Source organism: Equus caballus, chromosome 7, assembly GCF_041296265.1.
Source record: "Equus caballus isolate H_3958 breed thoroughbred chromosome 7, TB-T2T, whole genome shotgun sequence".
NCBI classification, from domain to species: Eukaryota; Metazoa; Chordata; class Mammalia; order Perissodactyla; family Equidae; genus Equus; species Equus caballus.
The window spans coordinates 94,134,317-94,147,668 of NC_091690.1; the positions used below are offsets into that span (position 1 = coordinate 94,134,317).

General features: G+C 39.1%; 1 protein-coding gene across 7 annotated transcripts in view; it reads left to right on the forward strand.

Annotated features, from left to right (window-relative positions):
• The window catches only part of LUZP2 (leucine zipper protein 2), a 457,863-nt gene that overhangs the window by 210,067 nt on the left and 234,444 nt on the right, over nt 1-13,352 (forward strand). For 6 of the 7 annotated variants that reach the window (XM_070273451.1, XM_070273452.1, XM_023646186.2 and 3 more), the window contains 2 exons: nt 1,563-1,633; nt 7,005-7,086. In XM_070273451.1, the coding sequence (XP_070129552.1) occupies nt 1,563-1,633; nt 7,005-7,086 (153 nt within the window). The remainder of the gene's footprint in view (nt 1-1,562; nt 1,634-7,004; nt 7,087-13,352) is intronic. The other variant, XM_070273454.1, reaches the window with a different exon arrangement.

Genomic DNA, 13,352 nt, shown 5'->3' on the forward strand with positions numbered 1-13,352 from the left:
CTGGACATTGCTGGGAAGTAATGGTCAAGAACACTCCAGCTCCTCTAATTGGATGCACTTTGCAGGCCCCACCTGCATATCTACTCTTTTCATTTCTTCATCTCATGTTTTGTTTTTATTTTTTGGATTTTAAATTTCTTGAGGACAGTCCCCTGCCTTTTTAATCTTGCTTTCCTTCAGACTGCCTAGTGTGTAGCAGATGGTCAGTAAAGGAGGGAGCATATTCTTCTTGCACTTTTCACCAAGTGCTTTCACACATCTATCATCCCCTTTGAGTTTTCCAACAACTGTCTAAAGTAGGCTTTCCAAGAGTCTCACCCCTGGTTTTCAGATAAGGGAGTCAAAGGGCGGAATTTGTGACCTGCCCCAGGTTGTATGGCCATGATGCACTTTGAGCTGTAAATCCCTTGATTGGTGACGTTCCCCCCAGTTTAATTCCTCCTCCTGCTTTCTTTGTATGTTATGTGAAGCCACTTGTTCCAAATAAGCGGACACTTTTTATTGCCTGTTTCCTAATAATAACCTCAGTCAGTCATTGTAGGGAAGAAGTTTCTCCTATGAAGCTTGGCCCATGACATCCCTATCAGAATGCTTATCTTACTAGAAGAAAATTGTCTGTTTTTAGCATTAGACTGGAAAATGTGTGAAGGCAGACCCCACGCTTTTGCACAGGTCTTTGCGTAATTCACCACAGATGTTTGTTAAATAAATATTAAGTAAACCAAGTGTTTGCTGTTGCTGCTATTGTCAATTCTCTACCTGTCACAGCTGCTCTTCCTACAGACAATATTATTGCCTCTCAGTTTCAACTTTTAATACCAAGAAAGACAGCTTACCCTGTTAAATAGTTTATTGAGTGAAAATAAGGAAGTCCTTGGGGAAGACTTACTGGGATAGATTCTCTAATGAGAAAAACTCGGTGGACTTTTCTGTTTTAATTCATGGGCTGCCAATGCTGAATTTGCTAGAGTAAATAAACACTGAAGACCGAGGTGGCATATTCTTTTCTTAATGCCCTGTCTGGATAGACCAGTTACAATTTTACATGCTTTAGTTTTTCTGTGTATTCTGTGTGTTACTCATCAATAATAAATAGACGTGACCAAGCAGGTGCATGCTTTTTAGTTGCTTTGATCTGAATTGTGTTATTACTTAGATTATTCAGGGGGGCCTTTTAAGTCCCCCTGTGTTTGTAGAAACGATGCCAGAGCTGGTTTAACTAACATGCCTGTAGAGAACACAGTAAAACTTCAAATGAAGAGCAGAAGACGTATTCTATACTCACTTATAAAGAGGCTGGGGTATTTGGAGAGCACTTTCTCCTCCATCAGACCACTAAAGGCTGAGACTCAGCTCATTCTTTCACCTGCTGTGTAGCACACGCACTAGTTGGTGTTACAAACTCCTGTGTGCATCCTTAGAGCCCCGAGGACCATGATGGCTTCATTTGCCTTCTTGCTCCAGGGCCTAAATGCAGTGACACCTGTGCCAAAGAGACAAAAGTAAAGTGAGCCTCAATTTATCACTTGAATAAGACGTCCTTTTCCCACTTTTCTTATCAGTCTTTGAAAAACGTTGAGAAATCTGCCCAAAGTGATGTTCAGATGCTTCTGGAAATAGGTCAGAAACAAAGGTAAGACTGCTTTCCTTTTATTTTCTCTGTTCTTTTTTTTCCCCATAATGTCAAGCTCTATTCAGGAACTTCACAGGAAGCAGTTCGTTCTAAATGCATTATTTTATTAGCTACACCCGAATGTGCGAGAATCTTGTTCAAGGGCAGATTCTTATACAGTAAACCTAGCGTGGGGCCAGGGAGTCTGCATTTCTAGCAAGTTGCCTGGTGATGGAGCTGCTGATGCTGCTGGTCTGTAGATCACAATTCCAGTGTTTAAGGATCTGCAGTATTCTCCTCCATTGTCTTAGTAAGAGCGACCTGAATAAGTCTGCCCATTATTAGGCTCAAAAACATTGACTTCACTGGGTCATTTTGAATGGTATCAAAACTTGATCATGGTGATAATGGTGGGGGTGGTAAGGAATGGAGGAACCTTATTAACAACTTAAGTACAATTAGTACAATGTTATTAGTATTGGCTTGTTTATTTTTGAAGGAAGTGCATTATGAGATAGATTTCTATGCAGTATAAAAAGCTATTTGATTTGAAATTGCTTCTCAAAGGAAAAAAGTATTTTAAGGTAGAAACACGCTAGCATTTGCTGTACCTTTGCCAGAGGCTCTGCTAGATGCTTTATATATATTTTCTTGTTTCACCCTCATCACCTTATGAGGTAGATATTATCCCTGGTTAATAGAGAGGAAATTGTTGCTCAAAGTGCTGAAATGAGTTGCTGAGAGTTGTGTTAATTGGAATTTGTTCTGCGGAGTCTCACTCAATAGCCACCCCATGTCACGTTGGTTCACTAATCACAAAGCTCAAAGCTGTTACAAAGTTTACACGTGTTGCTCTATGTAGTACCTTCTCACCATCTTGTATCTTCTCCGCTGTCCTTGGCTCTTGGACCCAGAAACCTCTCACTGACAAATTTGATTGAGTTTACGACTAGTTAAAAACATAATCGAGTGTTCTATATTGTCTTTTTGTTATTTAAATGAAATCATTATCTCTTGACCATGAAATTCTTTACAAAGTCTAATATTAAAAAGAGCTTGTATAAAATATTGGTCTGAGCATGTTCCCAAAATTACATCAGTTTAAATGATTGTTTGAGCTTGACATAAGCCACCTTTTAAAGTACCTATGCTCAATATCACACAAGTATTTGTGGTTCATTGAGTTAGTGTTGGACAATTGTCAGCAGCATTTTGAATAGAAATAACTGGTCAAAACAAACTGAGACATACTGCCCCTTATTACTTTTTGTACAAGATTCCCTGTTGGGAAAGGATAATAAACAAAAATACGAAAACAGAAATGACTTCTGCACAATGCATGTGCAGCACAGTGAGAGGGTGGTAGTGACAGAAGAGGACAGAGTGACTCAGGGAAGAGCAGAAAATAGAGCTGTATGCATGGACTGGGACCAGAGATTAAAACTCGTATGGGGTGGCTCAGCGTGGGCTTCAGCATAAGCAATAGAGAACCCATCATTATCCACAATGTGGATAAGGAAAAGCCAACTCCTTTACTTTGCTGTTGTTTATATAACTTATCCATGGCTCTTCCTACATGACGCACAAAATCCCCAGGCAAATCAGAAAAATCGTGGTTGGGTCTATTAAGAATCTCAGATCATCATCTACACATTTGGTATGGTATACAAATGACTGGATGAGGACCAAGCCTTTCAATTAAGAGATTAAATGGAGCAGATGTTTTTGTACTGCCATTTCAAAGTTTTATCAAAATTAGAAAATTTGTTTAAAATGCATAACTTGTATAATGTACAAAAGTAAAGTCAGAATGGAAAATTCAATAAATTCTAACAATTTCTGAAGAGGACATGACATTTGACATAATATTAGTTTCTGCTGCTTACTTAGAGATGTATAAAAATCATGGTTATCTGAATGTGAAGAAGGCTGAGTATGTCATTTCCAAAATGAACGACATTAATAAACAGTAAAAGAGAAAAAATATCATCTTGGAATATAAAAAATATTAACTGCAGATTTAGAGGATTGTCTGAGTCTGAGAGATTGTGATGTGTTGTAGATGCTATTTGGCTATCCATGTGGCTCCCAATAACCCCTTGTCTTCTGGGATACTTGCTACCTGACCCTTCCCTGGAGGAATGGTCCCTAAAAGTCATACTTTATTTATTTGACTCTGACACTACTGGCCACCGTTAATTGGCTCAGAGGTGGCCACCAAAACAAAACTGGATCAATTAGAGTTTCCTTCTTGGAATTGTAACCAAGAGGCAACTGACCAGTCTCTCTGGGTAGCTGGAACAAGATTGTACGTAAGTAAACTCAGAGACAATAGGGTGGCCATAAACAACCAGTTGGAGGGAGCAGAGAGTGCCTTGCTGTCCAAGAGAGACAGAGACAGGAGTGTGTGTGTGTATGTGTGTGTGCGTGTGTATGTTTTTATGTGAGAGAGACAGAGAAAGTTGTATTGACTCGGGAGCGTTACATTTTCAGAAATGTTTAGACAGCCTAGACAGTGTTCTCAGAAGAGTCTCCAGGTTGATGCAGAGACTTCTGAACCACACTATGTGAGGAGCGAGAGTGTGTGACCGCATAGTAGAGACTCTGGGGAAAGGAGAGTCCTTTGAAGTGGCTGAAAGGCTGTCTTGAGAAAAAAGGAATAAAACATTTGATTCCCTGTGGTGGTTGGTGGGTGGAGATTCCTAGAAGGCAATTTTGGACTCTGTGTACTAAAGGATTTTACAATATAGCGTTCTCTGAAAATGAAAAAAATGCCTGGGATGGTGGCAAGTTCTCCATCTGTGATGTTATTACAATACAAGCTGGTAAGCACTTGAAAAAAATGCCTTCCTGTAGAGTGATTTGGGTGAGCGTGTTTTTATATTTATAATTTGAGATGCAAGAGGTGTGAAATAGCTGACCTTTAAAATCCCTCGTAACCATGAAATTCTGTGCTAAAATCACTTAACACCTGAACAACGTATCGCGTGTGTCACTGGAGCCATCAATGCTTCAGAATCAAAGCTTCAGTTCAGTACCAAATAGGGCCCTAGAGTAGCTAGCCATAGTCTGAGCATGTCCACTTGGCAGAGAGGGTGGTACATAAGTGAGTCAGCAATCAGCTCTCGTGGGAGCATGACTTAGCAAGTCTGTGAAAGATATTTGGGGCCACGTAAAGCACGAGAGCAATGAGAATGTGCAGAAATAAGCCTGGAAGGCAGAAGAGAAGATGGGGAGAGTCAGCAGATTCAAAATGCCCACTTTGCCATTCTGTCTGACAGCTTTCCTTGCCCTGGAAATGTCCAGAATTCTCTACCTTCTCCGATTATTAACAGCTTTTATGGTTTATTTTTGTCTTACTCCCTACATTGCCTATAGATGTCAGTAAGTGAGAATTTTTGAATATATATATGCTCATTTTAATTTGTATACAACATAATATTTTATAACCTAATTTAAAAACATATGTATCATTTTAAAGAGGAAAAACTTTTAAAATCCAAAAATAATAATTAATTATTATAAGATTTTATTATAACTTTTTTCAGTTGTAAATATCATGTTTGACTGTGTTTTCATTCAGCGCTTGTGAAGATTTGAGTGTTAGCGATGACATGTAGGTCATTCCTTTCTCTCTCTCTCTCAGTAGAGGTAGAATAGTGACTCTGGGCTTTGGGCACATAGGCTCCAGAACACAATGCCACCACCTCTCTATGCATCAGTTTTCTTTCTGTTTTATGATATCAAAATTTGATGCAAAATTTACAAGAGTGGCTGGCATATTGTAAGCCTACAATGTATGTAGATAGTACTCTTACATTTTATTATACCACAAGTGCTCTTTGTGGAAAGCATCAGAAACAGTAATCAAAGCCCAGATTTTAAGGGTCCATATATGAAGCAATTCTGATTAATGAAGCCTGTGTGAGGCAGTAACAGAAGCTGAAACTTGAAATCCACTTTAAGCAAAAGCATACTGTAAGCTTCACCCCAGCAAGCATAAATCACCAAAGAACCAAAGTGACTGTAATTATTTCATAACTTGTTCCAATTATGTTTTGCTTCAACAAACAAAGTCCAAATTGATTCCAACAGTCATACAAAGTCTCATTGACATTCCTGAAGTGGAGGTGGAGACCTAAGCATTTCTAGAGTACAAAATCTGGAGGCACCCCTTGCATGAAGGAGCAGCTTGCAGTTGTGCAGGATGTGGTGGTCAAAGAATGAACGTAGGGACCCAAAGTGGGGCTCATGGTTGTGACAAAGACCTCGTATGTATTAAGTGATTATTTTCCAGGCACTGTGCTAAGCATTTTGCCAAGCATTTTGCCTACATTGTATCATCTAAACCTCGCTACAAACCTATGAGGTAGTTGTGTCATTGTGCCCATTTTATAGATGAAGACCATGAGTCTGAGAGGGTGCTCTCTTAGCCTCTTGTCTCTGTATTGTGGTTACGCACCCAAGTTCCAGAGGTAGCCTTTTGGCACCAGATTTGTAATTTTAAATTAGTTTGGGTGCTGGTATGACTAGAAAAGGCTTCTGTTTGGTTGTTGCTGTTGCTTTGAAGGAATTTATTACTTCAGCCAGAACTGACACACATGCACTCACGCACACACTCACTTGCACACTAACCCTTATCTGATATCTGAACTTTTTGAAATGATAGCTTAGGTGATAAAATGAAGGCAAAGAAAGCTAATATGATTTGTCATAAGTTAGTAAATCCTAAACCCTTGAGAGAGGTGCAGTTTTATGGAAATATTTGTATTTTGAACAGGTGAGAGAGGTTCCATATATATTAGCGAGCTTGAGACACAATGCGGATATATGTGCAGACGTGTATTTCTTTTCTTATCCCCAGTAAATGAGGCAGCCCTCAAGTTAGAAATAAGTCTCTTTTCTCTGTTTTACAAAAAGTCTCAGGCCTTATAAAGCATGTCTAAAGCACAATGCTTTAGGATTAATCAATTAGGAACGTCCAAAGGGAATGGTAATTTATCCTATCAGCAAGTCTATGGTGACTTTTTCTAAGCAGCATGTTCACACCCTGGCATGCTGTCACTAGAATTAGCTTTTCAACTCTAATTATTATAGTGATTTGATTAACACATTATGCAGCTCACAGATGATTGACACAGTGGGATTCTTACAAGACACAATAGCAAGGCGATTTCCTTTAAATACGGCTTGCTTTTAGTACTTGCACAGGAGAGAAAACCCTTCATTACCAGAATCCTGAGATATATTCTATAAGCTCAATTGTATCTCTATACAATTCTAGTTGCCTGTTTCCTCAATGTACATAGACAGCAAATCTTTTGTAATGTACATAGGAAATAACAGAATTATATCATGTCTCTCTTTTGCTTTCTATTTTCTACTAAACTAGAGAACAAATGAAGTCTCTCCAGGATGTCCTACAAATTCAACTTAAAGAGACAGCTGATAAAGCAGAAAAACAACAGGCTACTGTAAGTGTGTTTCTCTTTTGTATCCTTTGCTGTGGGGCTGGGAAATTGTTAAATTTTTTTCCAAAACTGCTATGGAACAAATATACCATGAGAAAAGAAAATGAAAATGCAACAAAGAAAATGCAGTCACCAAGATCATAAAAATACTTGGCCAGCACTCATTCCAAGAAAATATTTTTGTTGTATTTGATTCTTAGGGGTCTTCTAATTCCCACCTTCATTTATGGATGAGGAACTGAGGACGCGAGTGTTGGTGTCAGGCCCCGCATCAATGGCCCTTGAATTATGGGGTGTAACTGACCTTGAACTACGTTAAGCTATACAGATTCCTAAGCCACACCCCACATCGACTGACTACAAATCTCTCTCTTAATGTGGGGCCACGCAGTTTGCTTATTTAATCAACTCCATAGGTGATTTTCATGCACCTCAAAGTTTAGGAGTCACACTTCTCTCCAGAGTTTCTCTCCCAAAATGACGTTCTCTTGACCCCACATTTCAGTTCCTACAGCTAATGTTCACCATAGGGGGAGGGTGGTGCTCTTGATAGCAGTGCTGGAAACTAGACTCCCACCTTCTTCCCCAGACCCACCTTATGCACCATTTGTGGGGACTGGACCTTTCTCTTGTTTCCAGAACCTGAATCTGTTCTAAAATATAGTATATTAATGGGCAATTTGAGGTACAGTAAGGCCAACAGATCAGGAAACAACTACCATGGAAAAGATAGTTTATTTCTCACAGTTCTCCAGACGGGTAGCATGCCATGTCACGGGAAGCACACAGGGAAGCTCCAGGTTGGTCACGATGCAGAGGGAGGTGGGGGAACTGGGGGCAAGAGCCTTTACTGAGGTTGCTGTGGGAAGGAATGGGGAAGACAGGGTAAACAGGCTCAGGATTGGTCAGTTGGAATGACTTCAGCGGGCTCTGGGACATGGGATTGCCTCTAGTTGTCTGGTACCTGGCCCAGGGTAATTAGGACAAGTGTATAGTGGCTTGGAGTATGAGAACCAATACAAGGGGTGACTGGGGTTGTGGGCTCTGTATTGGTTAGTTTATATCTGAAAGCATACCCCCAGGAGTAGGACTCTTTGGGGGGGTGGGGTGGGGAGAGAACAGCAATGAGAGAGGCAAAAGATTAAGGTAGGTCGACTCAAGCTTAGTTTGGGTTGTCTAGAACAAGGCTTGTCTGCATATGTGTGTAAGGTAGACGTAAAGTATCAAACTGACAGAGCTAGAAATGTAGTTAATGCACGAGCTCCATCCAGGTCAGTTACCTGGGATCCTGGCCCCCCTAAGAACTGGCAGCCTGCCTTTCTTTGGCGAGGCTTCCTTGAGCAGCCTGGAGCAGGATGTGGAGTTTTGCTTCTGAGACTCAGCCCTGCCTGACATCTGGGACACCTGCTTTTTGGAGACAGCCTTTCTAATAATGACTAATGTTGACCTTCCTAGGGACAGAATTGTTTTTGTTAATGGATTCGCTGTTTCCTGCTCTGCCCATTTGTAAGGACAAGCGCATTGATTCTTCTCGGCTATGCCATGGCAACACTCACTGCTCACCTGCAACGTGTCCTAATGTCTGGCTCTCTGGACATGACACGTTACATAAAAGAATAGACATATTCAGCACCAGCATATTGATCCTTCCGCTCCACATCTGACCCAGCCCACTGAGTGGCTCTAATTGCAACCCACCCCATTTCTGTCTTGATGTATCACATTCAGTCTGGGTTTCTTCATAGCCTAGTCACAAATGATGGCAGTTAGAGCAGAATAGAAGTGCTCACACATACTATTTTCTCAGCTCCTCTTAGTAAAATTATGCACTATTTTTTTTTTTTTTTTACTGAAAATAAGTGACTCAGAGAAGGTAAGTTTCTTGTTTATATTTACACAGCTAATAATTGGTAGAGCCAAGGTGTGAATACATGATTATTCCAACATGTTAAACAAACTGTGTCTAAGGTCCAAAAAGAACAAAGTTATAACTTTTGAAAGAGCACAGCAAAAGTCAGAATATCCAAGTGTGGGAAACCTCATGGACAAAAGATGCACAGTTGGGAAGTGGAAGGAGGTAGGACTGGCCGAGTCACCTTTGTCCTGGTCTCAACATGCCTGAAGTGCTCAACATTTGATCTTGAGGGAGGGTTTCCGTCTCGCACCCCAAAGTGCTCTACTAGCCCAGAAACTCCCTGTGTGGATTCACAACCTAGCATGTGCTCCAGAATAAGAATACTCTTGTTTTAAATTCCTCCTGGGCCATCCACTAGCTCTGTGAAATTGAGCAAGCTCTTTAACGTCTGCAAGTTTCCTTATTTGCAGAATTTGGGGGATGATTCAAATTAAAATAATATATACAATTTCCCTGAAATCATGTCTGGCATGTAGTAAATAGTGAACACTAAACTAATGTCATTCTCCTTCCCTCTCTCCTTCCTTTTCCTTTTCTTTCTTTCCTTCTTTTTTTGAGGAAGATTGGCCCTGAGCTAACATCTGCCACCAATCCTCCTCTTTTTGCTGAGGAAGACTGGCCCTGAGCTTACATCCATGTCCATCTTCCTCTACTTTATATGTGGGACACCTGCCGCAGAATGGCTTGCCAAGTGGTGCCATATCTGCACCCCAGATCCCAACCAGGGAACCCCAGGCAGCCAAAGTGGAACGTGCACACTTAACCGCTGCGCCACTGGGCCGGCCCTTCTCCTTCCTTTTTCAATTTCATCTCCATCACGTCTTAGCTGGGTCAATATAAGAAAGTTATTGTCTATCTCTAAGGCTCTTTTATGGTAAAAAGCTTGTTTGTGCTACTTATAAAACAGTTTATTTAGTGATTATACGAACTGATGCATGCAAAGTGTTGAGCAGACTGTATAGTGACCTCAAAATTGTATGAAAGCCCTGCAAGACTGCCCCTCCCCAATCAGCTTTAGACACCAATCACAGGCCCAGGTTGTCACCTGTTCTTCAGACTGGCCAGCTATAAATTGGAGATTCCAATGACCCCCTCCTTGGATTTGATTAATTTGCTAGAGTGGCTCACAGAACTCAAATATTTTACTTACTGGTTTACAGGTTTATGATGAGAGGATATAACTCGGAAAAAGCCAGATGGAAGAGATGCATAGGGCAAGGTATGGGGAAAGGGTGTGGAGATTCCATGCTCTCTGGGCGTGCCACTCTCCCCAAATCTCCATGTATTCACGACCCAGAAGCTCTCTCTGAACCCTGTCCTTTTGGGTTTTTATGGAGGCTTCATTACTTAAGCATGATTGATTAAATCATTGGCTGTTGGAGATTGATTCAACCTCCAGCCCCGCTCTCCTTCTCAGAGGTCAGCAGGGTGGGGCTGAAAGTTCTAACCCTCTAATCACATGGTTGGTTCTCCTGGCAACCAGCCCCATCCTTAAGTGCCATCCAAAAATGCTTAGGAAATTCTAAGGGTTATAGGAACTGTCAGTCAGGAACTGTGGCCCAAATATATATTATAACAAATCACTATGTCACAATCAATTATCATCATCATCACTATTACTATTTTCTCTTTATAACCATTTAAACCCTTTGTTATCTATTAATATTGTAGTAAGAATTATCAGGAATAAGAGAAGAATGAACACCTGAAAAGAAGAAAGATTAAAGTAATATATCCCATTGTTCATAATTAAAGATGATTTATTTGCCCAACTCTACTTATATTGTTGTTAAAAATAGTTTTGTTATGAACTTTATGGATATCATGCCGTAAGTTGCCAATATCTGCTCTTAAAAGCTGACTTTGAATTGTTTGAGACTGACCTCAGGTTCCCGGAAAATTAGAAACTCTTTCTTTATTGGAATTAGACATTTTACCTATTAGTCATCAAGGTTAAACTCGGCTTCATTGTCTCTATTATTAATGACTAGATAATTGAAGTGACCTTTTTACCGTGGCTTGCATTTTCTTAACTGCAGACTGACTTTTCTTATTTTTATTTACTATTATTGTCAATTTTGGTTTTTAGTAATTATAAAATCATGTCTCTATATAATTATTATATCGTATATAAAAATGTATATGTACATATATGGGTGTATTGGTGTGTGTGATTGTGTGAGTGTGCGTATGTGAAGCAACAGAGAGAGACAAAGACAGAGAGATGGGAGGAAGAGGGAAACAAAATATATTTCAGTACAGGATCCTCCTTTATTCATTATATATTTTAGAAAATTAAAATATATAAAAAGAAAAGTTGACATATAATGTGTGTAACCTTTTCATTAGAAATGGAGTTCTTGGGGCCGGCCCCATAGCTGAGTGATTAAGTTTGCGTGCTCCACTCCTGCGGCCCAGGGTTTCGCCATTTCGGATCCTGGGCGTGGACATGGCACTGCTCATCAGGCCATGCTGAGGCGGCTTCCCACATAGCACAGCCACAATCACTCACAACTAGAATCTACAACTATGTACTGGGCAGCTTTGGGGAGAAGAATAAAAAGAAAAAATAAAGATTGGCAACAATTGTTAGCTCAGGTGCAAATCTTAAAAAAAAAAGGGAAATGGAGTTCTTGGTATAACTAGGTGATGGGAAGTAATACCAGAAAGTATACCCCATTCCTCTCTTGAAGTTAACAGGTGTATACACTCATTCCTCCATCTGATGAGAAAGTTAGAAAATGCATGCATTACTATAGCCACAGCTCCCTATAGAGACCAAAATTTCCAAATGACCAATGTCAAAGGGAGTCCTACTGCAGCTAGCCCAAGGTGTGAATGAGAAGGCAATGTCTTTGGTTTTTGCCTCAAGGAGATACAAAAGGAGATGGGAGAATGGAGAATGAAGAATAGAAGAGAGTAAATTTCAGCCAGCTTTAAAGTCAGAAGCCTTGCTTTTCCAGTGGGAGCCTCACCTTATGCTGTTGTAGGCGCCATAAGAGAATTATCCACTTGTGACATGCTGGGACAAGAGGCTGATAAAAGCTTGACGTCGTCTATGATAAGAACACTCCAGACTTTTATTCATTCCCCAAGGAAGTGAACATCAGAATTAAGAAATATACTGTTCCGCCTTACTTCTTACACAGATGAGTGCCCATGCTTTCCGCTAATATTGGACAACTGAATGAGAAATTTCTGAAACCCTTCACAGAGCAGAGGGCTCATCTCTTGAGTTTCCTGCCTTCTACAGGCAAACATATTTTTCCTCTTAGGAAACATGGAACCAAAAAGGAAAAAACAGGAAACATGATTGGGGTGGTGACAGAGCAATTAAAGGGGCATTTAGTAAATAAGCAATAACTTCTTATGAATTTCCTATATCTTAACTTTGAAGAAATTATTATAAAAACAAAATTAGAATGAATAACTGTGAAACCCATGCACAGAAAAACTTGACCTACCAGATGGAAATAAACAAGAGGGAAAAAAATTGAAATAAATAGATTATCCAACGGAAAGAAAAAAGTAGGCAAAAAGATTAATGATGGTAAAAGTTTCAATGTACTAGAAATTATAATAACTTAAAATGGGTTAAATAGAGTGATAAAATTTTTAAAAGACACAGAATAAGTAAAATTAAGAGAATAGGACAACATGTGCAAATATGCTAATTTTAAAAAGTGAAAAGACCACATACTTAAAATAAGCAAAATAGGAAAATATATGTAAAACAACTTAAAAGAAAGAAATAATTGACAGCAATATTAATGCCTGGCAAGTGGAATTTAAGGCACAAATATGAGATAAAGCATTGTATACTAGCAAAATAAACTAAAATGAGAGATTATAGCTATAACTATCATAAACATATATGCCCTTAACAATGCAGCTTCAACATCCATCAATCTACAAGTGATAGGAGAAATAGATAGGCAAGTGCATTGAAGATGGTAAAAATACAATTAATAGTTATAAACTATTAGATATATAGAAAAGTCTCCAACAAAGTGTCTATATTCTTTTTGAGCATACATATAAAATTTATAGAAATTTTATAGAAATAAAATATGTATAATACATAAATGAAGTTCTATAAGTTCGAAAATATTAATAACATATAGTATACTATTCAGTCCTATTGTAATAAAATTAAAAATAAATTCTTATAAATAGCTAAACAATTCCTTATATTTGAAAAATATACATAACATTTTCTAATAACCCTTTGGTTAATAAGAAACAATAAAATAAATTAAGAAATACTTGGTACTTAACAATAAAGAAAACACTGCACGCCAATATAATAGAGGGAAATTTATAGCTTTAAACTCATTTTTAAGGAAAGATGAAA